Consider the following 23,099-nt stretch of genomic DNA (forward strand, 5'->3'; position numbering starts at 1 on the left):
ATAAAGGTTATTAAGTGTCGATTTGTAGACGCTCTGTGTCGATGAGTAGACGCAACAGATTTATTTATTAAGTGTCGATTTGTAGACGCTAGATAGTCGGGTTTTAGGGGAAAAAATCCACTACAAACCAAAAAAAAGGAAGTACAAAATCAGTAGAGGAAGTTAAAAAAGGCATACTTACAGCCATATACTCCATTTTATTGTAAGCAAGCTATATACCAGATAATATCTGTGAACAAAAGCAATACATGCCCTGCATGATTTACTCAACTGTTAATATAAAACAATGCAAAAATCAAAAACAAATCAAATAAAACATCAAATTAATAGTCAAGGGAGTTTTTCATTTGGCACTACAAAAAGCACGAAGACATTCATATCGACACAAACTACAAAAATGACACAGGTTTAAAACACAGAAGGCCGTGTGGACAAAGAAAAGCATTTGCGCTTTTCGCTCAAACTGTGCGGCTACTATGAAAAGCCTGTGGCGGTCAGTAAAAAAATTATATTTCCAACACAGTGGTGATGGTCTGCACTATTAAGGCACAGATTCAGCCTTGAAAGGCACTGATGGACACAATCCGAGGCCAGAATTGCCTCTCAAAAACAAAAAACCTCACAACTGGGGAGACTGTAAGTGTGGAAGGAAAACAAAGGAAAGTCCCACAGGAAGACAAACTTTGAGGGGGGGAAACGAAGTAGGGGCGCGCTAATGTAGGTCATGATGACAGTACAGCCACGCCTCCAATCTCCTCAATTCCCCCTCCTCCTTGTCTTTGGCACGCTCAGTGGAACTCAGGCAGAGGAAATGCTGGCAGGCTACAAGCCCCCATCCCCCCCTTTACTCTCCATAAAGTCAAAAATCAGCAACATCTGTGTAATGCAAGCCAGGCTCCACACAGGGAAGAGACTATAAACCCTGCTAAATGTGCGTGAGACAATTTATTAAGCCTGGCTTTTCTTTTAGCCCTGCACTTTCAGCAAGACCTCGACACTGAGTTTGCGGTTTCCTCCATTATTGAGGCTGGTTAGCAGAGGATGTGAAAGAAATGTGCTGATCTAAGCTTGTTTTCATACATCCAATGTTTCCCACAGTGTACAACCGAACAGTTCGGGCTCAACAGGAAAACAGAAACCTCGCAGACGGACGACTCGCTTGCGACATCACACACAACCGTAAAATGACCACAAAACAATCAAAATACTATCAAAAGTGCAAATTCTATGTTGGGAAGAGGGTTTTTGATTGGATGAGCACCATAAACAATCGAATGACAAGGTGTGTGTGTGTGCAGAAATACTTGGCTATTGGGCAGCGAAAGTGTGCGAACTTTGTCAGACCCACTGCTGCAGGGACCTTTTGCAGTGAACTAACACTTTGGGCGTCTGTTTCCTCTGGAGTGTGGTGATTATGATGTATATCACTCCCAGAATGCACAGCACCAGAACCAGAGGCACAGTCACCAAGATGAGGGTCATGATGTGTTCATCAGTCTCATTCACTCTTAGAATAACATCTACTTCCTTTTTCTCGTCCTCTTTGTTATCATTTCTGTCCTCTGTATCTTCTTCATCGCCGTTTCTGTTGTCGTCAGGGTCTTCACTGTCGTTGGTTGTCTCTGGCGATCGGCTGTCTGGATTTACATTCGTTTCCACATCAAAGTGCACCCGGCAGCCCATGAAATCATTTAAAATTGATCTCGGGTATCCAGCGTCAACCTTCATTCGCTTGTTATCGAACCTCCAGTACTTGGTGTCTTTGTAGAAGTAAGTGTACGCTGTATGGAAAAGAGTTAAAATGGGAATTAGTGTAAATAAATACACTAGTGACTAATGATGACATAAAATTCCATGTCATGATCACCAAATGTTTGATCAAACGAGATGCTTGCCAATCGTAGGCAGGCTCCGAATTCCAAAGCTATAAAAAGATGTGCCAAAGACAATCATGAACAATGGCGTGAAATTAGAAGTGAGAGCAGAAAATTTCCAAGTCAAAGGTCTTATTGCGCCCCAGTTTTTCAGCAATGAGGTCACATTTTCCCTCTCAGCTTTGGATTAATGGACTCGTTTCTCTTTTTTCTTGCATTCAGCTGTGACATTTTCTCGGGCAGCCGTCCCCCCAGCCTGACTCACCTCCATCATCGCTGAGGAAGGCCCCTTTTGGGGAGCCGGGAATGGAACCCCACACACTCACTGGTTTAGGGTAATCTTTATCCATGACACGGGATTCTTCACTAAACCGCCAATATCTTCAAGAGAAAGCAATAATGGAAAACATTTACAACTTCTCATTTTGAATTCTCTCTCTATGCTAATGCATAAAGCGTTAGTTCACCCAAAAAAAATAAAATAATTTAAATACAGCACTCAAGTCATAAAGACAACTTTTATGGTACTTTGTCTGTCCAGATCATATCTCATTCCGTAATCAAAAGAAAGAAACTATTTGCTTACAGAAAATCAAGCTTGCTTTTAGGAGCATTAATAAGTTTTGCATTGTGGTATTATTGTTTTGACAATCTTAATTTTCATCATCGTAAAGGAAAAACTCAAATGTATTAAATACATTTTATACATATATAATTATATATTATACAGCAGTGGCCAAAAGTAATGAACAGAGGGGATTGGTTTGGGGATTTGTTTTTAATGACCCAACCAGTTTGATTATTAAACGATTAAAATCTGAGGAAATAATTTTATATTTTTAAATATTTTAAATATGAGGGAAGAACAAAACACTCAATTTGGTTGAGCTATTTATCTGACAAAATTATTTGGCAAAACGGGGTAAACAACAGCTACAGGATTAGTTTTACTATGAAAAAAAAAAAAAAGCATATAAAACAAAAACATGTGTTCATAATTTCTTTGTATGAGAGTCTGGCCAAAAAAATATATGTCCGCACAATTTCGCATGTTTCATTGCGTTATCCCAAATAAAACAATTGACTCGAAGCCCAACTACGCAATATGCTTAAAAAAAAAATCTTGAACACATTATTAATAATTTGAATAAAGGGTGAAGATATAAATTTTCCTAGGCCGGACACCACTTTTGGCATATTAGTGCTGTCAAATCGATTAACCGCATCTAGCATAAAAGTTTGTGTTTATATAATATGTGTGTGTGTGCATACAGTATATATGTGTGTGCGTGTATATATACACCCGTATATTATATTAACACAAACTTTTATGTTAGATGCAATTCATTAATCACTGGGATATAAATAAATATATACAGATTATGTATATTTCATAGTCAGTTTTATTTGTTTTAGTTTTTATTTTATATACAGTATTAAACTAGTCTTTAAGCTATGCTAATTCATATTAAAATAATACATTATTAAACCTTTTTTTCGCATTGCAGTAATGATAATCCCAGATCAAACTGAACTCTGAAGCAAGTTTAAATGAAATTTAATGTTGTTTTATTGACGGCTCTGTTGATATCTAACTCCGAACCTCTTGACACATCTGTCATGTTTACCTGTCCCCTCTGAAGAAGTAAGTATAGCCAGATGGTTCCCACCACACTGCCGTGTCCACTTTGTCAGGCATGCCTTGACCATAACGAAACAAGTCCTGAGGGTATCCAGGTTCCACGTCTGCTTCTCTGAAAAGCCAGTATTTACTTCCTGCAGGATTGATACAAAACACAAAGAGCCACATTAGAGGGAAAGGGAGGGGTTGCATGGCTGAGAGATGATATCACAGTGCGCTCTATTCAACTAGTGAGATTGCACAAAAGATGTTTTGTGTTGCATGAAAGCAAATTTCCTTTGCACAAATGAAACATGAAGTCTCACAATCTGCATTAAAACCAAGACAATAACTGTGGCTCTTTCCACTACACATTCCCTACTGCAACTTCTCAAGGTTTCTTCTCTCAGAATGACAACAGAGCAATCAGCATCTGGAGCTGAAGCTGACGCAATGCAGACGAAGTCTTGTGATGCTGCCAGACTTTCCTTCTCTTCTCTCGGAGTGTTTTACAAGTGACATAATTTGACTTCAAGATGCTGTTACAGCAGGAACAGATGTTTAAAGGAGAAGAGGATTGATATCTAGGAAATTTTTGAAGATGTCAGTCTATAATTCTCATTCAAACAAGATGGATTTGGATCATAATCTGCAGCTTCACTGGGAGAAAAAAAAACTGTAAATCTGTAAATCTCCTTGAAAAATATAAATACTTGAGAAGCAAAACTACATAAGAGAGTAGGACTTTTTTTTTTTAAAGAATAAACCTCACAAAAATTAAGTTCTTAAATATTTAATTCATGACTCAGACCTTTAAAGAATACAAATTTCCCATCATGCCGTTCATAGGCAGCGTCTATGTTCTCTGGAAGCCCCATCCAGAAGAAGGAGATCGGCATTGGGTAATTATCCAAAACCCGGTTCCTTCTAACCCTCCAGAACCAGCGACCCTGAAAAAGCAAAACAACATTAATTTAATCACAACACCAAACAGAAAGATGTGTGGATTTGTATGCTTTATTGGAAAAGTTCAACCATCTTCTTGCAGACACCCGATCCAAATTGTTATCAAAACCAAACAAAAGACATCGCTAGTGTTTACAAATGTTCTTATGCAGTTGCTAAGGTGTTCAAAGTGGTTTTTAGCACTTTACTATGTAGTTGCTAATATGTTTTTTTATCAAAAACCACTTTACTGAAGATCACTCTTTCTAACCTTGAACACAAACATCTCCCCTCTCAGCATGGTGACCGTGTCAAAGTTCCCCTCGCAGATGTCAGGTGCATCCTGATCCGAGCGTGCCGTGGGCCGGGGTCTATGGGTGGGGTTGACCGGAGGCACCCAGGGCTTGGTGGGCTGCAGCGAGGGTCTGGTGGTTTTTGGTTGGGCCACTGTAGTGGTTGGCTCTGGCTCGGCAGTGGTTGTAAACAGGGTTGTGGTGGGAGTTGCTTGAGTGATGACAATCTCTGGAGGGCCTGTAAATACCAAACCATAATGCATTTTCACACTTAGCTAATCATACTCTTTTCCACACTGAATAGACTCAGAACGCGTCACACTTTTCCATCCAGCACCAGAAGGCCCATGAGGCTCATTCAGCCTGCAGTGGAAGGCTTTCAAATGGAGAAAACAGACTCAAACAAAGACACATACACTGAGAAATTCGTTGGTGCAGAACCCAATGCAACTGCATTCAAGAAAATGAAAAATGTGGATAACTAAATTATGATCCACACTGTGAGAACTCACAGTTGCATCAGATACAATTTGACTGCAAAAGTGTCATTTGGACTTTTGCATAAAAGGGGCATTCACACTGACAGCAATTAAATCTTTTACTTTTCTTTATCTTTCTTTACTTTCATTAATGTGGCGTTCCACATGTATCACTCCGGGTCGCTTGTCTGTGTTAGTGCTGGGGATTTTTCAGTGGCTGTTTTTGCAGGTTTCACTGTTACACCAGACAAACGACACTAAATCTTCACTCAAATGATTCATTCAGAATTAATGAACAAAACAAGTGACTTTCATCATGAGTAAAACATTGAATCATTCAGTTAACTATTTCATTCAACCTTTTACAATTCAAGTAAATCACTCACATTTGCGACCAAATTTCATGCTAGACAACAAAACATTTTTATTTAATTAGCCAATGGCTAGTAAATTGTACGATTTCACTCGCATGTGATTCATTTAGAGGCAAAAAAATGTATTTAGCGCAGATAAATTTCCATCGCCTAATGTTCCGATCGGACCAGTGCCGCATTGTCATGAAAGTTTATCATTGGCAAGGCTTAAAAACACATGCAAAAGTAAACATTCAAGCGCAAGAAGATGCGAAAGAGCTCAATTCATGCACTCGTGCAATGTGTGAGAAGTTTTGTGTACGTACACCAGAAAGCCGCGTCTGACAGCACACGAATACTACATTTATTTTCCCGTCTTTCACATCTTCTTGCGTTTGAAAGGACAATTTCATACAAAATTATGTCAACATGCCTGTCTTGGCTAGTATCCTAGTAAACATAGTTATGTCTTAAGCGAACGAAAACAGTGGAGATAGACCACGCATGTGTAACAGTTTCAGTATATTCCGTGCATTGTCTTAAAGTGACAGCAGCCTAATATTCCTGCTGCTGTCTGTGTTTTTAATGTTAATCAAACAACATTAGACTCACTGCAAAAAAATTAATCACTCGCTGCTCTAGTGCTCTTGACTTAACAACTTTTGGGTGACTCAAGAAAACAATGGCGACTCAAGCTTCAGAGTGTCTGTAGAGGGAACAAATCCCTGCAAATCTCAGTAAACCAATTATTTAAAAAAAACATTGATTCATTCAGGTACGAAACTGTCTTTTTGAGTAAATGATTGAATCATTCACTTATTTATGAACAACGCACCACTACTGTGTGTTAAGATAAATGAACTGAAACAGGAAGTATCTTAGACTAGCTTACCATAGATCTGGTGAATGCCATTTATATCATCTTCAGCTAATGAGAAGCTTTCTGTGTCCATCCACTGGTAGAAAGGCGACATGATGGCGGAAAGGTCGTTGGAGTGCTCCAACCCCAGTGCGTGACCCAACTCATGAACAGCGACCAGAAACAAGTCGACACCTACAACCACAAACAAAAACAGTGAACCAAATTACTACACCATATGCTAAGAAAAAACAAAGGGTTAAATTTGTTGGTGAACATTTTAAGACATTTAAATGCTTCTAACATCTAAAGGTTCTGTGAGAAAGTTAATGCTTAGCTAATATAAAGTACATTTTCTTTGAAGTAGGAAAATGACTGCAGAAAATTGTTCACACCTGAGCCCTCCCGTTGGTTCAAGGTCCATGGCTCGTCTATGTCAAAATGTGTGTCTCCTCCCATTCCGGGACCTGGGAAAAAAGCATGTGCCAGAGATCCTCCTTCCCCATCGAAGAGAGACATATCGCCATGATACCCAGAGGCAAACAGTAGTATTATGTCAGGCCCCTCACTGCCATTCTTTATCTCATGATATGGGACCTCCTCGAACCGCAGAGGCGTTACTTTCTCCCATACCTGAAAGGCTTTGCGAATAGCCTCATGGGTCTGCTCCTGGCCAACTTTGGGGGAGTGGTTCTGAATACTTGAGCAGGAAATAAAGACGTTTTTTTCTGGTCATTATTGACTTGATCAATGTAAGTTGAATTTGTTTTTGTGTTGATGTTTCATTCACCTGTAAGTCAGCTTGTCCTGATCCCACTTGTGGCCAGTAAGCGCGTACCGCTTACGCCGAGCACCTCGCTCCGTTGACTCCTCAAAACGATCAGGCACTCCACAGCGAGGTCTTTTCATGGCTCTGAAAAAAAGAAAAAAGAAATAAAAGTAAATAATATATATATTACATATATATATATATATATATATATATATATACACACACACATATATATACACATACATACATACACACACACATACATACACACACACACACATATTTTTACATAAGTTACATATAATTAAAAAAATAAAAACTTATTTAAATTATTATCTCTATTATTTTAAAATAAATATAAGCAGTGTTATAGTGTTATTTTAGTATTAATTATATACTATCATGTACTATATGCTTTTTTTACCAAAAATATTTTGAGTTTTCAATTTAATTTTAGTTTAAGTTTTAGTAATTATGTATGTCATTTGTCATTTTGTGCTTTAGTTTTTTTATATTTCTATTTAGATTTAATTTATATCTTGTCCAGTTTTAGTTTTAGTAATTTTAGTATTTCAACTTTAACTAAAAACTAAGAAAAAATGGAAAGCTGAAATTAAATCCAATAAAATATGAGTTAGATTAAAAAAAAAAAAAAAAAAAACTTAAATAAGTTTGAGTTAACAATAACAACACTGGTATAAAATATTATTTTCTAAAAACAACAACAATAAATATAAATGCATTTTTTAAATAAAATCATTTTAATAATAATACAATTATTATTACTGTTGTTATTAAAAATATTCATTTTACTGATAATTATTAAGTATTATGGATAATCTACATGACCTAGTTACACTGTAGGACAGTAACTCATGAGACTTTCAATTTTCTCAGTTAACTCCACACAATTAAAACAGACTGAGCTCTTGTTGTTGTTCCATGGGCAGTTGAATAAGAGGAAATCATACTTCAGAGTGGCCAAGTCCATGTGTCCGGTAACCTCCAGGCCATAGAAGCGCTGCATATCCTTGATGGCGCTAGAAAGGATCTGGGCTGACTGCATGGTGGACATCTGTCTGCTAGCCTGGGACAGGTAGCCATATGTCCTCAGCCAAGACTTTAGGGAACAACAGACACAGATAAAGTTGGAGAGTGAACAATGTATTGAAACAACTACTACCAAGTAGTGTGGTGAGGATGGGATTACACAGCAACTATCCATTAGAATCCAAAGGGAAATGTTAAACTACATAAACACTGTCTAAACTAAAACCATATTTAAAAAAAATGCACCAGAGACATGTTTTGAATGTTTGGTTAAGCACTGGATATTAATAATCTGAATATGTTCACAGTTAAGACTTCTGCCACATGGTCAGGCTATGAGTGAGGACAGATGTAAACATCCTTAGGCACATCCTTACACACAGATGTTCACCAGGGGTTATATTGAATGGTTAGTAAACAGTTGTTTCTGTAATACAGCCCTAGATTTACATGTAAACCAATAAAAACCAATATGATCCTATGAGGAGCGAAAAAACACTTTAAAATGTGGTTTCATTTTAAAAACTAAAAAAAAAAAAAGCTTATGAATTAAAGTTCTAAGCATAAAGAGAGACAGACTGAGATTGCTTTTTTATTTTACAGATTGGTTATTTTTATGTATTGGTTATGTGTCCAATAACCAGTATTTGAAACCATTTTATTGATGCTTTCTGATGCAATTATAGAATGATCAATAAACTATGACAGAAAAAGCTATATCCATTATTAATATTTTTATAATAATTACTATTGTTGTTATTTATACAGTATACTTTTTATTCTAAGTTATTCTTATCTATATGACCATACATATATTTTCATCTTTGTTTTGAGATGTCTAATTGTAAATTGTCTGCATTTCTCACTTTTCAGTGATGGCTATTTAAACCTGATATTAAAGAACCGATTGAGAAGTGAAAATTAGGAATGCCATTAAAAAAACACCCATCTCTAATTGTAAAGTGTTCTTAAATGTGATCCTTTTCCTCCTAAACTGAACCTAAAACTCATCTTCTAATGCTGTCAAATCGATTAATCGCGATTAAACGCATCTAACATTAGTTTTTGTTTACATAATGTGTATATTTATATATATTTTTTATATTATGTGTGTGCGCGTCTGTGTATACATATGAATGTATAAATGTGTGTAGCCTATATACACATACACACAAATATATTATGCAGCAAAACTTGTTAGATGCGATTAATCGATTTGACAGCACATTTTCCAATCCCGAGCACCGAAAAATACAGCCAAACAGAATTTCACATCTCAGCATGAAAAGATAATAAAGCCACAGTTTTTTTTCGTGTATTTTTGTACAACACTCAAAACGAGGTAGTCTACAAACCTCTGCGTTGAAAGCTTCTTCTTCTGCAGCCGTTTCAGCAATGTTGACAAACAACAGGATGAAAATCATACTAATGGATCTCAGCGAGCGATGCGATCTACTCCTGCGGGCTGACATCTCTCCACTCCCGGGACAGCAATGAGAAATGAACACACAATCTTCTCCCCGCTTAAATGGAAACCCCAGAGATTGTACAGTCTTTTACCACCAAAACAAGGTCATTGTTCTTCTCTGCCTATAAACCCACCAATTTAGCGCACGTTTCTCTTCTCCAGACAAGTTTTCCCTCGTGCAAACAGTTAGTAAAGGTCTCCAGTGGCGTGCGCACGCTTGTAAACTACATTAGCATGAGCAGCAGCTATACCCAAGGCATTAAATATTGAATAAAAGACTACTTGTTGATATTTGCATTGTCTATGTTGATGTAAGTGCCGCCTGGAAACCCATCTAGAAATGTCGAGGACCAGGCGGCGCGTCCTCGGAGTGATCCTCAATATTTTTTTTTTTTGCAGGACACCAAATATGAGCATGAAATCTCACCAGGATCTCATGGTGATCTGCAGCACGCAGCCGCACCCGATTCCCTGCCCACTTTCCCGGTTTACCCCTGTGATGTTTTTGCTTTTATAATACACAAACCACATATTTTAAAAGAAAATCTAGATGAAGGGAACAGTACAGAAATCGGTTTATTTACAGAACGAAAAAATTAAGCAAATTTGGTTCAATTTTAGTTTTCACTGCCACCTGTTGGTCATATTCAGTACTGTAAAAATAAAGTTCGATTTATACGCAAAAAACAACAACAACTAATAGTAGCTCTGATTGATCAATATGCCTCTCTCTGGAAATCATATTCATATTTTAAGTCAAAAACTGAATTGTCTTGACAGAGAATGTGTAAGGGCCCATCATGAAGAGTTCACGACTATCATTCCAATAGTTAGCTTGTGTTCTTGGGGTAGCTTTTGTACCCTACACAAACCACTGTGTTGGGTGAAAATTTGTTTTATTTAGGCGTTTGTCATGTGTCGTCTTATTCCAGCTTTAGCGATGCTGATGAGGACGAGAAAGAAGATGCCCAGAGTCCAAATCACTCCCAATGGAAGCACCAATGTGAGGAGATCTAAAATGAGAATCAATACAGTTCAAACATGATATAAAGCATTGCTACATATATGGTATATGTTAAACGCCATATATAAACATACTTATCTTGGGTGTAACTGGTAGCTCTTGTCTGATTGGTCCATAAGACAGTAGGCCTTGAGCCTGCTCCTCCACAACAACAACCTCTCTTTTGGATATAGTTTTACATTCCTAAAAATAAATCAGGTCAGGTTAAAAACTGAAAACATGATTGTCCAAATCCTAACAGGTAAAAAAAAAAAAAAAAGCTTACAGGAATACAAGACTGTCCATCCTCAGGTGTGCAGAGATGCACAGTGCAGTGCAGGTAGAAACTGTGGGGCTCGTGTATAAACCGAAACATATCAAACGAGTAACGGACGGTCGACCCCTCACCGTTTCTTCCTGCAGGGTGCGGCGTACCGTTACCAAATGAAGTCGTTTTGTCATTTGCGCACCTTAAAGACAAATAGGAAAACGTCAAGGCATTGTGAAATATTTATTTGGAAATTATTGCAACTCAATCTCGTCAGAAAACGTAACTATTTTACAAGGTGGTGATTTCGTACAAAATTATACAACACGGTTCGTAAGGAAACGTACAAATATTAGGAAAGTAAGCATGAAGGCAAGTGGTGCTCCCTGCAGAGCCAAATGACATCTAGCTCCCCCTCTCTGGATGTTATGGGTTGGGCTGACCAAGTCCAGCTAATCTATCTTTCTACTGGGTGGAGGGATAGAGTTAAGGATAGGGTGTAGTTGGACCTTCTAGCTCCACCATTACACCTAACCGTCACTGGGACGCAAGCAGATTATACAAAAAAACATACAAATTAGATTGTGTGAATTCATATGAGAGTGCTGTCACATTTACCACCGTTTGGCGAATTTTCGTAATGTTTGCCGAAACATTTTCCTTTGCATATCTCCCATTGGATTCAAGTTCATTGAACTTTAAGCAAATTCGCCGTGTTTACCAATATAATTTGGAAGTGACCTCCGAGTAAAGGTCCAATCACACTTTTCGGCGAAATTTCGCATTCATCCAGTCATTTCAATCGAAATTTGCATGATCTGGAGTTTTGTGAGAGTGCAAAAAAAAATTGTGATCTTGCGTGTGTTCAAGTTGGTCACACAAATTTGCCATGTTGAACAACAGAAAGCTGCTTGGTTTGAAAGTGACTTCTGAGCGAGCTGAGCTTCATGCATCGCTACAATATTGACAATACTTTTCCTAATGAGTCCACACCTTGCCAATTCGCCAAACCTAGTAACGAATCAAAAAAGTTACGAACTGCCATGAGAGTGTGTTGGTTATTGATGCTAATTAGAGACACTTGGTCTTGGATTTAACAAAGATAAAACGATTTCCAATACTAGCTCACCCGTTTGCCAGCAGTGTGTGGCTAAAGCCTGACTTATCATTAGCTTGAGGAGTCTGCGAAGCCCAACACTCATTGACTTTCAGATTGAAGAAGTCTTCTGGCTCCGTCACTTGAATCTGCACGTAGATTTGATCCCCGAGCTTAATAGTAGGTGGGCTGGTGAAAGCCTCACTGTATGTGTGATCTTTGAACAAACTCATCTCCACCTTGGCATCCACTTCATCCACCTTGAACATTCTTTCACTTTAAAAACAAATCAAATCGGTTGAATGCACTTCCTTTATCAATGTAATTTAACATCAGAGCATTACCTAGAGAAAGAGATGATTGGAAACGCCAGGCTAACTCTGCGGATGTATGGATAGATGCACTTGTACTCAATCTGCACAACCGGATCTCTCACAATGTTTCCGTAGACAGGTGGGTCAGACATCAGTGTTAAAGAGTAAACAATGTGCGTCATGTTCTTCTGTTAAGAAGAGTAGATGCCATTTAGGAATATGTAATATGTAAATGCTTTTTTTAAATGAGAAAAACAGTACTTTACCTCCAGAGGTTTACCTCCACAGGCAGTGTACTGGTCCATTGGTGTGTGCACTGTGAAATAAGGTGATCCAGAGATCTCCTCTCTATGTGCATGGCAGCTGGCGTTAGTCAAATGAACCGCTTCAACTCCCACATTGTAGTATTTGAAGTACTCTTCGTCCACCAGGATGGAAATGAAGTCTTTTCCACACGTCACATTCATTGTTGCGACTTGAAAAGAAAATTGTCCAGTTAAAACATCATGACAAAGAAAACCGCTGGTTTAGTCTTAGCTAGTACTTGGCAAAGAGATTGGGGCCAGTTGCTTAAACAGCCACTAAGTTAAGACTGTCTTAAACTAGTCTGACCAACCAGCAATTAGTGAGGGCTAATCAGTCCCAATCTACCTTTTTATGTAACTTTAAAAAAGGTTATGAGCAGATGACTAACTTCTAAGACTAGACCAAGCAGTTTATTCAACTGGCCACAGGGTCAGATTCACAAAACATTCTTAAGAATGAAAATCTTATAAACTGCCATTTTCTTTATTTTCTAATTTATGAGATGATTTTTTTTTTTCATTCACACAAATACTTAATGCATTGTAAATAACTTATAAGATGATTACCTCCAACCTAGAGCCGGTCATTTTATATTTAATATATTTTTAATAATAATAAAGGACATATTTCAAAACGTAAGAGGTGTTCAATACCTGCTCTTAGGATTATTTAAATGAACCTTTTTATGATTTTTCAAATTTCTCTTAAGCTTTTCGTGAATCCAACCAGCTAAACGCTAGGCTGGGAGATAAGTTTAAACCAGCTAAGCAAATCAACTGGTTTAAGCAGTCTCTTTCAGCAAGGCTGACTGTCCTTTACCCTGGTCACAGAGATCTCCGAAGTAGCCAACTGCACATTTACAAGTTTGCCTCTGCGACAAAATGCAGGTGGTCGGGTCAGAACATTGTGATATCTCACATTCACCTGGATGAAAAATGCCTTTAATAACTAGACTTCACTGAAATGACACCATTTCCATCACGTTACCTTACCAGAAACACTCCCAACAGCACAAAGTAATGCTGCAAGATGCAGAAACACCTGCGTGAGGGAAAATGACATGTTAAATCTTACACTAAAACACTGATATTACATTTCACCCCAAATAAAATAAACGTAGGAGTTCACACCTTTGATTTCTGATAGCGTGCCATTTGTGTTGCAGAATCCTTCTTTATTTAGAGTTCGTTCTTTTTTTGATAAGCGTTTGGAAAATTGTTTAGTAAAACAGCAATGTTAATATAAGTAGCCTAATATTTAGTCTATTTGTCAAAGGGATCTTACTGAAGTAAACATGGATTAAATACTTCAAAGACGAAACACTAAATTAATTTGATGAGTGACACCTGCTGATCGGTGTATTACATCAAAGTACCGCGAGAGCGATTCGAGAGCAGACGGTTCCGTATGCTTTTGAATCGCTCTCGCGGTACTTTGATGTCAGACACCATTTCAAGTCGAACACACCTAACTAGTAAACACAGTGGCTGTCTAAGACGTTAAACCACCAATCACACTCTTTTGAGGTAGGTCCAGCTAAACAAACAAACAAATAAATAAATTAAAAACTGGCGATTATTAAACAGATATACTTAAAAAGACAACATTATAAATAATAGATAGCCTATAGGTCGTATACATACACACACAACAGCATTTTTTTAAGAAATAAAACCGCAGCCATTTATATTACTATTTTTACCATATATTTCTGTGGCAATATTAGTAAAAGTAGTATGCTAGCTAGTATGCTGTTCCGAATTCAGCACCAGCCATGTGATTTCAAAGAACATGTGACTCTTTTGACGTAATCAAAACAAATCCATTCGTCGGAGCTCGATTTACCAGGCGGTGATGTTTGTAGGAAGTCATGTGAGCCGGGATATATGGCGGCTATGGTCAATTTCTTACATTGAAAAACACTGCGATCTGCTTCTGTCATCACTGGCGAGGAAATAATTATCTGGTTTATGTTCTGTACAGAAACAACCGCGTTTTCCCCCGGATCATCGGCTCTAAATTATTTAAGTTATAGAGGTGTTAAGGCTTTTATTCTGCTTTGGCTGTAACTGCTCATCATCTGCTCTCCGCTTTCAGTTCAGTGTCGCAGACTGCAGGTCCTGTTATTTTATAAGTGATGCTTGTGATGAGATTCTGCCTCGGAAACAGATTTTAGGGCGCCGTTTTTGTTTGTAACAGTACAAGCGCGTGATGACGAAAACCTCTTAGATGAAATATTAACACATGTATTCCGTCATACACTGACCGAACTGTCATCTAATGATACTTTCTCTTTATTAATTCACTGAGCTGTATTCAAAGATCAGTTTTATCATTCATAGTTGTGTCCTATGCGTAAGTTAAGTTTTTTTTTCTGAAATACTTTGAAAAAATGAACACAGAAAAGGATTTTTCTCCACTGACACCAAACATTGTGAGAGCTCTCAACGACAAACTGTACGAGAAGAGGAAGGTTGCAGCCCTTGAGATTGAAAAGTGAGTCATAACCTATTGTTTGGTAGGTCGAAATACTCATAAATAAGAGGATATGCTTTTCAATAGATATAAATATCATATTTATTTGCATTCAGTTCCTGTTAGACTTAGTGTATTCTTCCCTATTGCACTGATACACATTCTACTGCATGCAGTAGTTTAACATCTACAGTTAGTTTCTCTCTGTAATAAGTCGTTGGTATTTGTTAATTTTGCCCAATGGAGAGCTGGTCATCTGACATGTCACATGAACTCATTAGTCATGCTTATGATCAATAGCCCATAGTCCAAACAGCGTCTATTACATAATTACAAGTACTCTTGAAGCCCAGCCAGTATTTTCAAATGAATTAGAATGCTTTCCCCCAATCTTCTGCCAGGCTTGTACGGGAATTTGTTGCCCAGAACAACTCTGCACAGATCAGACATGTCATCCAGGTATTGGCCACAGAGTTTGCGCTGTCCCAGCACCCTCACAGCCGAAAAGGAGGCCTCATTGGGCTGGCGGCGTGCTCCATTGCCCTGGGAAAAGTATGTGAACTAATTGTGCATTCATTGGTGCTTATTGAAATTGACTGCTGTTCAGTGTGCATGAAAATCTAAAGCATTTTGCTTGTTTATCTTATCTTTTGTGCTTCTCAGGATTCTGGATTGTACCTGAAGGAACTCATTGATCCGGTTCTTACCTGTTTCAATGACTCTGACAGCCGTCTGCGCTACTACGCCTGTGAGGCCCTTTACAATATAGTGAAGGTTGCCAGAGGAGCAGTGCTGCCACACTTCAATGTGCTGTTTGATGGGCTTAGCAAGGTAAACGGATGCCTCTTCATTTCTAGATGCATGCGTGCAAGGTAGAAAATGAAACGTATGGTATTTCATGCTAGTTTTGAATAGTTTAATAATCAGTACCATTTAAGTATTTAAATAGAAAGTAATGTTTCTTAGTAGGGGTAAAACGCAGTGTTGTCGTCACGAAATAAAGGGTTATTTTAGTTAACTAAAACTATAAAACACATTGTTTGTTATTTGAATTAAAAAACTTAACTAATATAAGATATAAAAAACTTAAACGACAACATTGCTTATTTTCTTTTTGTTTACCGTGATGTATTAATTTAGTGTATCTGATGTAACTAAAAATAAAACTGTATAGACTCAATGAAACTTGTTTTTGGTCATTAAAATAAAGCTGAAATGAAATGAAATATAAATATTAGGTCAAAAACTTAAAGAACTTAAAGGGTTATATCACCCAAAAATGAAAATTCGGTCATAATTCACTCATCTTCATGTCGTTCCAAACCTGTAATACTTTCGTTCATCTCCGAAACATAGAGCCTAAATTCAATCTGTGTTCATCATATAAAGTGATCGTGTCTCTTCGGAAAATTTGGATTAAACCGCTCAATTCATATGGATTACTTTTATGATCTCTTTATGAACTTTTTGAAGCCTCAAAGTGGTAGACGCTTAGTTGTCAATGGAGGGAAATAAACTCAGATTTCATTAAAAAGATCTTCATTTGTGTTCCGAAGATGAACGAAAGTCTTACGGGTTTGGAACGACATGAGGGCGAGTAAATTATGACACAATTTTCATTTTTGGCTGAACTAACCCTTTAAACGACAATTAGAAATGCTGCATTAACTTAAGTACTAAAGTTATCAGAACTAAAATAAATAAATTAAAGCTAAATAGAAATATTTAAAAACAAACTTAAACTAATAAAATGACAAATGTTTAAAACAAAATAAAAAAAATTTAAACATTAAAAATGAAATTATTAATAAATAGTACAATAGCATATAAATAATACTGTAATCTTTTCTAAAAGACAGTATAACTGAATGATAGGGAAAACACGCTAATTGCGTTACTGACATTTTGAACATTATTAACATTATTATTAACTTTTTCCTGCTGTAAAGTCCGTTTTTTGTTGAGTGTCGCATGTGATCTGCTCTTTATAGCTTGCTGCAGATCCTGATCCGAACGTAAAGAGTGGATCTGAACTCCTGGATCGGCTTCTTAAGGTGAGTTTGATGAGTGGATTCAGCAGTTATCAGTTGAAATAGTGACATAATCTGACTTGCATTCGTCTTTTATTTTTAAGGACATAGTAACCGAGAGCAACAAATTTGACCTAGTGGCTTTTGTCCCTCTGTTGCGTGAGAGAATTTACTCGAACAACCAGTATGCCCGCCAATTCATTATCTCCTGGGTGAGTTGAGCACTCTAATAGTTTTAGTTTTAGTTCACGATAACAGAATTTATAATAGTTGCATTATGCTTTTGGGACTTCCTGTGATGGTTTGACTCTGCTCCAGATCCACGTGTTGGAGTCAGTTCCTGATATCAACCTCCTGGATTATCTGCCAGAATTTCTAGACGGACTCTTCCAGATTCTTGGAGACAGCAGCAAAGAGATCAGGCGGATGTACGTCTCACCATCTCCACCATTACCTGAGATTGTCTCTTCCTCTTCCTCTTTTCTGCTTCCTTTTCTCGGTTTTAAAGAGCATTAACCGTTGCTGTTCAATAGGTGTGAGGTGGTTTTGGGGGAATTCCTGAAAGAAATTAAGAAGAATCCTTCCAGTGTCAAATTTGCAGAAATGGCCAACATCTTAGTCATCCACTGTCAAGTGTCCGATGAATCAAAGTCCAGTGAGTCAGATATTAAAATATGTACAAGGAGTGTAGGTTAGTAGTGTAATTATCTATTTCGTCTTTCTGCAGCTAATGATCTCATCCAGTTGACGTCTATGACATGGATGAGAGAATTCATCCAGCTTGCTGGGAGAGTTGTACTGCCGTATTCCTCTGGCATACTGACTGCAGTGCTGCCTTGCCTTTCATATGATGACCGCAAAAAGAGTATCCTACACTGCGTTTGCATATACTCTCAGTCTCAGCACTGCATTTTCTGTTAGATGTTTTTGTTAATATTAGGTTGTCACCGCTCAGATCTATTTCCTCAATAAACTCTCTCCAGGTACTAAAGAGGCTGCCAGTGCATGTAATCATAGCCTGATGAAGCTTGTGACCCCTGAAGACGATGAAGATGATGAAGAATCACAGACCAAAACTTCTCCTCCAAGTGATGAGACTCCAAAGAAAGAGGGAGATCTGAATGGCATGTTTTTTTATTATATATTTTTTTGGTACTATTTATTTGTACTATTTTATTTATATTTGTGGAAGAAGCTTGAGATGGGGTAAGAAAAAAAAATTGACTGCATTGGCCGGGAATCGAACCCGGGCCTCCCGCGTGGCAGGCGAGAATTCTACCACTGAACCACCAATGCATATCTGAGAAGGCAATGTCGCCCCCTGGCTATCAATCAAAGGAATGGAGGGATGGAAACATGCCACCTAGTGGTCAAATATGGTAATTGTCTTTGAGAGGGGCCTCACTTTGGAAGCCAGAGGGCGACAGTAGGATTTCAGGAACGCATTGGTGGTTCAGTGGTAGAATTCTCGCCTGCCACGCGGGAGGCCCGGGTTCGATTCCCGGCCAATGCATCCAAACTTTTTCTTTTTGCACATGCTCCTTCATATTTTCTAAATAGGTATTTTATTAACACTGTTCGGGTCAGTTGCATTAAATTGATTAAAATTCTAAAATGATAGTTTCAAATGCTGTGCTTTTGAACTTCCTATTCATCAAAGAATCCTGAAAAAATGTATCATAGTTCGCAATGTTTTCATCATTGATCATTATAAGAAATTCAAATCAGGATATTAGAATGATTTTTAGAGGATTATGAGAACCTATGGTAGTGTAATTAATAAAATAACGCATAATGCATAATGTTAAGTATATTGCAATACTTTTAGCAACATTGCCTGCTTTGATTTGAAATGTCTGTTTTTGATTTTAGATTCCCTAAATGAGTCTCAGGACTCTGTAGGCTTCAGCAACATCTCTTTCTTCACTCCAGCAAGGTACTTTTTGACATTCACTGACTAGAAAACACTGTATGTCTTTCTGTTTTATGATGTAACGCATTAAACATGGGAAATAATTTATTAATTAATACTAATTGTAATAGAAGAGTCGACCAGTAGCTTTAAACCTGAGTAGTTTACTTCTTGGAATAAATGCAACATAAAATTGTTTACAATTGTTTACTCTATGCTGTGTAGTTCTGACAGGTCTGTGGTAAATCTGGATCTGGATGGCATAGTGCAAGTACTGGACAGACATTTACACGATTCATCCACCGGAATGATGACTCGCATCGCTGTGTTGAAGTGGCTGTACCATTTGTACATCAAGACCCCTCGCAAGGTTTCTTTAAATGTCCTTTTAAAGGGATAGTTCACTCAAAAAGGAAAATTCTGTCATCATTTACTCAGCCTCATGTTGTTTCAAACCTGTATGAGTTTCTTTCTTCTATTGAACTCAAAAGAAGATATTTTGAAGAATGTTGGTAAACAGAACCCATTGACTTCCATAGCAGGAAAAAAATACCATGGAAGTCAATGGGTGCCGACAACAGTCTGGTTACCAACATTCTTCAAAACATCTTATTGTGTTCAGCAGAAGAAAGAAACTCATAGAGGTTTGAAATAACATGAGGAGTAAATGATGACAGAATTTAAATTTTTGGGTGAACTATCCCTTTAAATATGCAGTTTCAGGTAATACTAAAACATGCAATGCTAAAAGTGATTAATTCCACTGTATGTCCATGGCAGATGTTCAAGCACACAGATAGTTTGTTCCCCATGTTACTGAAGACACTATCAGACGAGTCTGATGAAGTAAGTCATCATAACTTCCAATCATCTCAATGCCGATCTACCAAGGCGAAAGCCATTTTAAAGAACAAATATGTCTCACAGGTGATTTTAAAAGACTTGGAGGTTTTAGCAGAAATTGCATCATCACCTGCTGGGCAGACGGACACTTCTGGGTCGTGCGACAACACTGATAGCAAAACAGAGCTTCATATTCCAGGTGGGGTCCAGGATGGACAGCCAATGGTGGTTGGTGGGTAACCAATTCCTGGTACTATTTATATCTGGCTATAAACCAGAAAAGCCAAGTAATACCAAAATTGTGATTTGTGAAATACATTTTTGTTTTTGTTTTTTTGACAGGATCTAAGATGACAGACTTGTCTCCCTCAACTCCCAGCATGAACTCATACTTCTACAAGTTCATGATTAATTTGCTCAAGCGCTTCAGTTTAGAGCGGAAACTTCTAGAAGTGAGAGGGGCCTTCATTATCAGGTAAAACGTCCTTGTTCCTTTTAACAAAGACTAGTTCCTCAAAGATTTAAACCTGTATGAATTGTAGTATATCTGTATATCTGAGGACACCACTAATCTTTCAATGTCACAGATTATTAAGTTTCCTCTACTTCCTAACAGGCAGCTATGTCTCCTCCTGCACGCGGAGAACATATTTCACTCTATGGCGGACATCTTACTCAAAGAGGAAGATCTGAAGTTTGCCTCCACCATGGTTCAGACACTTAACACCATTCTGCTTACCTCAGCCGAACTGTTCCAGCTGCGGAACCAGCTCAAGGACTTGCACACACAGGTCACATTTGCTTTGAGGTCTAGAATCTTTAAAACAGATCCAAATCCAGTCAAATTGAGCTAATAATTATTGTTCTTTTTACCCTTCAGGAAAGCTGTGCTCTTTTCTGCTGCCTCTATCGCTCTTGGTGTCACAATCCAGTGGCCACTGTGTCCCTCTGCTTCCTGACCCAGAACTATCGGCATGCCTACGACCTCATCCAGAAATTGTATCCTTGCTGTAAACAGTCTATAATATATCTTTCTATTCCAGACTGACTCCATATTTTGTTTGCTAGGTTCTAGTTTAAAGTTTCAGATTTTTTTTTATTCTCACCAAGGCTGCATTTTATTTGATTAAAAATACAGTAAAAAAGGTAATATTGTGAAATATTATTACAATTTAAAATAATTGTTTTCTGTGTTAATATATTTTAAAATGTAATATATTCTTGTGATGACAAAGCTGAATTTTCAGCATCATTACTCCAGTCTTCAGTGTCACATGATCCTTCAGAAATAATTCTAAAATGCTGATTCGCTGCTCAACAAACATTTCTTATTATTATCAATGTTCAAAATAGTTTTTTTACATACAGGATTCTTTGATGAAAAGAAAGTTCACAAGAACTGCATCTATTTGAAATATTTTGTAACAGAAATCTGTTATTAGCATCTTTACTGTCACTCAATTTAATCCGTCCTACTTTTAATTACAAAACACACCTTTACTTCAGCTGATCAGCGGAGATCTGGAGGTAACTGTGGACTTCCTCATGGAGGTGGATAAACTTGTGCAGCTAATCGAGAGCCCCATCTTCACCTGTGAGTGTTTCTCAAACTGTTTCTCATATATTCTCAAACTGTCTCTCCACATTAACACTCACTCTCTTTGCAGACCTTCGTCTTCAGCTACTGGATGTAGAGCATAACCCATATCTCATCAAGGCTCTGTACGGCCTGTTGATGTTGCTTCCTCAGAGTCAGGCGTTCCAGCTGCTCTCGCATCGGCTCAGCTGTGTGCCAAACCCTGAGCTCATGAGGACCGTGTAAGTACCAGAACCACACTGAACAATCACAGTCGGTCTGTTCTCATAGTACTTGATATCTTCTAGATTGAATAGTCGGCCTGTTTTCACGTGTTTTAATTTTCCAGAGATCACCCAAAGGCACCCGTCAAGGACAAAGGATTGGCCCAGCCGCACATCGACTACAGTGAACTGCTCCAGCACTTCGACCGAGTCCAGAGCAAACATCTGGAAGTGAGGCATCAGAGGGCGGGTCGCTCTGAGCACCCAGACAGGAAGCTGATGTTGTAAAGGGTCACAGATAGGATGAGGATACGTAGCCTTTGTCCAAAAACTATGGTACATAAGCCTCAGTAGGACCTGTAGTGGGCATTCATGTATCACCTTGTTCAGATTTGTATGTATTTGAGCTACTATAGGCATGAGGGACTTTGATGTGCTTTATTTTTAAGATACGTGAAATGCTTTACGTTCAGGTGCTGGAGTAGTTGCTTTATGTACCACATACACACTTGGACATAATTTGACTTGGTAATCTGTTACAGATTAAGGGCCGATGGTTATAGCATTCCCAAATCTCTGGTTTAATGTAACATTTGTACAGATCACCTTGCACGTCCCCCTGAGTGATTATTATTCAGAACTTTTAATCTCAAACATTACATGTACTGTAAATGTGTCTTGAATGGATAATGTCTTTTTTTGTATTGTGATTTTATCCCACACAGTCCACATCCAATAATTTTCTCTCTGTTTTCTTAGCATTCCCATTGGAGTCTGTTTGTTCATTTCATCGTTCTTTCCACATTAACACATTCACTCTTGGCCTTATGTACATGCAAGCCTTTTCTCTGTAATGTGAAGACAAAGTTACAATAAAGTGGAACATGATCATTATTTCGTTTTTGTTGTCTTTAATCTGACTCTTATTCATCAAAAGAACCCCAGAAAAGCTCCAATTTTTGCAATCCAGCAGGTGGCGCTTTTGTTTTACTTTTTCTAAGAAAAACCTTTTAACATCCGCCTGTAAGATTGACATAATTTCTCACCGAAAATCCGTCGACGACGCTTCTTGATTGATAAAATTTAATTATAGTTCGAAGTTATGAGTTTATTTTACGAGGAATTTAATAATTTAACATTTCCAAACGTTGTTCCAACATTTTTTTAAATGCCCATAAATATCCGACACTCGCTCCTCGTTAGTATAGTGGTAAGTATCCCCGCCTGTCACGCGGGAGACCGGGGTTCGATTCCCCGACGGGGAGAGAGATTGTTTTTTTGTTTTTGTTTTTTTAAGGGATGGTTCACCCAAAAAAAATTATTTAGCCATTTACTCAC

The 23,099-nt window shown here is 37.9% G+C and overlaps 3 protein-coding genes across 6 annotated transcripts; 1 reads left to right on the forward strand and 2 right to left on the reverse strand.

The window, feature by feature from the left end:
* Positions 1 to 162: 162 nt before the first annotated feature.
* On the reverse strand, positions 163 to 9,985 carry mmp15a (matrix metallopeptidase 15a). The gene is made up of 10 exons (XM_084397853.1): positions 9,602 to 9,985; positions 8,168 to 8,316; positions 7,215 to 7,337; positions 6,820 to 7,124; positions 6,458 to 6,619; positions 4,712 to 4,971; positions 4,307 to 4,445; positions 3,503 to 3,650; positions 2,140 to 2,255; positions 163 to 1,781 (listed from the first exon to the last, which is right to left on the reverse strand). The coding sequence occupies exons 1-10, from the start codon at positions 9,716 to 9,718 to the stop codon at positions 1,339 to 1,341; spliced, it is 1,962 nt and encodes a 653-aa protein (XP_084253979.1). The 5' UTR covers positions 9,719 to 9,985; the 3' UTR covers positions 163 to 1,338.
* Positions 9,986 to 10,206: 221 nt separating this feature from the next.
* Positions 10,207 to 14,090, reverse strand: zpd (zona pellucida glycoprotein d). 3 transcript variants are annotated; one of them, XM_084397854.1, is made up of 9 exons: positions 13,832 to 13,984; positions 13,694 to 13,742; positions 13,521 to 13,625; positions 12,662 to 12,870; positions 12,426 to 12,583; positions 12,115 to 12,357; positions 11,004 to 11,187; positions 10,813 to 10,921; positions 10,209 to 10,727 (listed from the first exon to the last, which is right to left on the reverse strand). In XM_084397854.1, exons 1-9 carry the CDS (start codon positions 13,853 to 13,855, stop codon positions 10,615 to 10,617), a joined length of 1,194 nt encoding a protein of 397 aa, XP_084253980.1. In that variant the 5' UTR covers positions 13,856 to 13,984; the 3' UTR covers positions 10,209 to 10,614. The 3 variants fall into 3 exon arrangements, with proteins under 3 accessions (XP_084253981.1, XP_084253980.1, XP_084253982.1); XM_084397855.1 differs by lacking the exon at positions 13,521 to 13,625 and having other exon boundaries at positions 10,207 to 10,727; positions 13,832 to 14,090; XM_084397856.1 differs by lacking the exons at positions 13,521 to 13,625; positions 13,832 to 13,984 and having other exon boundaries at positions 13,689 to 13,742.
* Positions 14,091 to 14,539: 449 nt separating this feature from the next.
* vac14 (vac14 homolog) lies at positions 14,540 to 22,655 on the forward strand. Of its 2 annotated transcripts, XM_084396440.1 has the most exons (20): positions 14,540 to 15,197; positions 15,578 to 15,728; positions 15,840 to 16,007; positions 17,168 to 17,230; positions 17,311 to 17,418; positions 17,525 to 17,634; positions 17,740 to 17,861; positions 17,934 to 18,071; positions 18,190 to 18,330; positions 19,079 to 19,142; positions 19,344 to 19,488; positions 19,899 to 19,964; positions 20,046 to 20,193; positions 20,304 to 20,436; positions 20,578 to 20,752; positions 20,842 to 20,960; positions 21,476 to 21,555; positions 21,629 to 21,779; positions 21,887 to 22,097; positions 22,521 to 22,655. In XM_084396440.1, exons 1-19 carry the CDS (start codon positions 15,094 to 15,096, stop codon positions 22,047 to 22,049), a joined length of 2,349 nt encoding a protein of 782 aa, XP_084252566.1. In that variant the 5' UTR covers positions 14,540 to 15,093; the 3' UTR covers positions 22,050 to 22,097; positions 22,521 to 22,655. The 2 variants fall into 2 exon arrangements, with proteins under 2 accessions (XP_084252566.1, XP_084252565.1); XM_084396439.1 differs by having other exon boundaries at positions 21,887 to 22,655.
* Positions 22,656 to 23,099: the final 444 nt, after the last annotated feature.

Source organism: Rutilus rutilus, assembly GCF_951802725.1.
Source record: "Rutilus rutilus genome assembly, chromosome: 23".
In the NCBI taxonomy this organism is placed as follows: Eukaryota; Metazoa; Chordata; class Actinopteri; order Cypriniformes; family Leuciscidae; genus Rutilus; species Rutilus rutilus.

Excerpts from the sequence above, each read along its gene's own strand:
- mmp15a (XM_084397853.1), bottom strand. The coding sequence starts at position 9,718 with ATGTCAGCCCGCAGGAGTAGATCGCATCGCTCGCTGAGATCCATTAGT. Across the intron at positions 7,125-7,214 it reads CAGGACAAGCTGACTTACAG|TATTCAGAACCACTCCCCCA; the intron begins GTGAATGAAACA and ends TTCCTGCTCAAG. Across the intron at positions 3,651-4,306 it reads GAAATTTGTATTCTTTAAAG|GAAGTAAATACTGGCTTTTC; the intron begins GTCTGAGTCATG and ends TCAATCCTGCAG.
- zpd (XM_084397854.1), bottom strand. The coding sequence starts at position 13,855 with ATGGCACGCTATCAGAAATCAAAG. Across the intron at positions 11,188-12,114 it reads CACACACTGCTGGCAAACGG|GTGCGCAAATGACAAAACGA; the intron begins GTGAGCTAGTAT and ends TTTGTCTTTAAG. Across the intron at positions 10,728-10,812 it reads ACCAGTTACACCCAAGATAA|ATCTCCTCACATTGGTGCTT; the intron begins GTATGTTTATAT and ends TTCTCATTTTAG.
- vac14 (XM_084396439.1), top strand. The coding sequence starts at position 15,094 with ATGAACACAGAAAAGGATTTTTCTCCACTGACACCAAACATTGTGAGA. Across the intron at positions 18,072-18,189 it reads ATATGATGACCGCAAAAAGA|GTACTAAAGAGGCTGCCAGT; the intron begins GTATCCTACACT and ends AACTCTCTCCAG. Across the intron at positions 21,556-21,628 it reads CGAGAGCCCCATCTTCACCT|ACCTTCGTCTTCAGCTACTG; the intron begins GTGAGTGTTTCT and ends CTCTCTTTGCAG.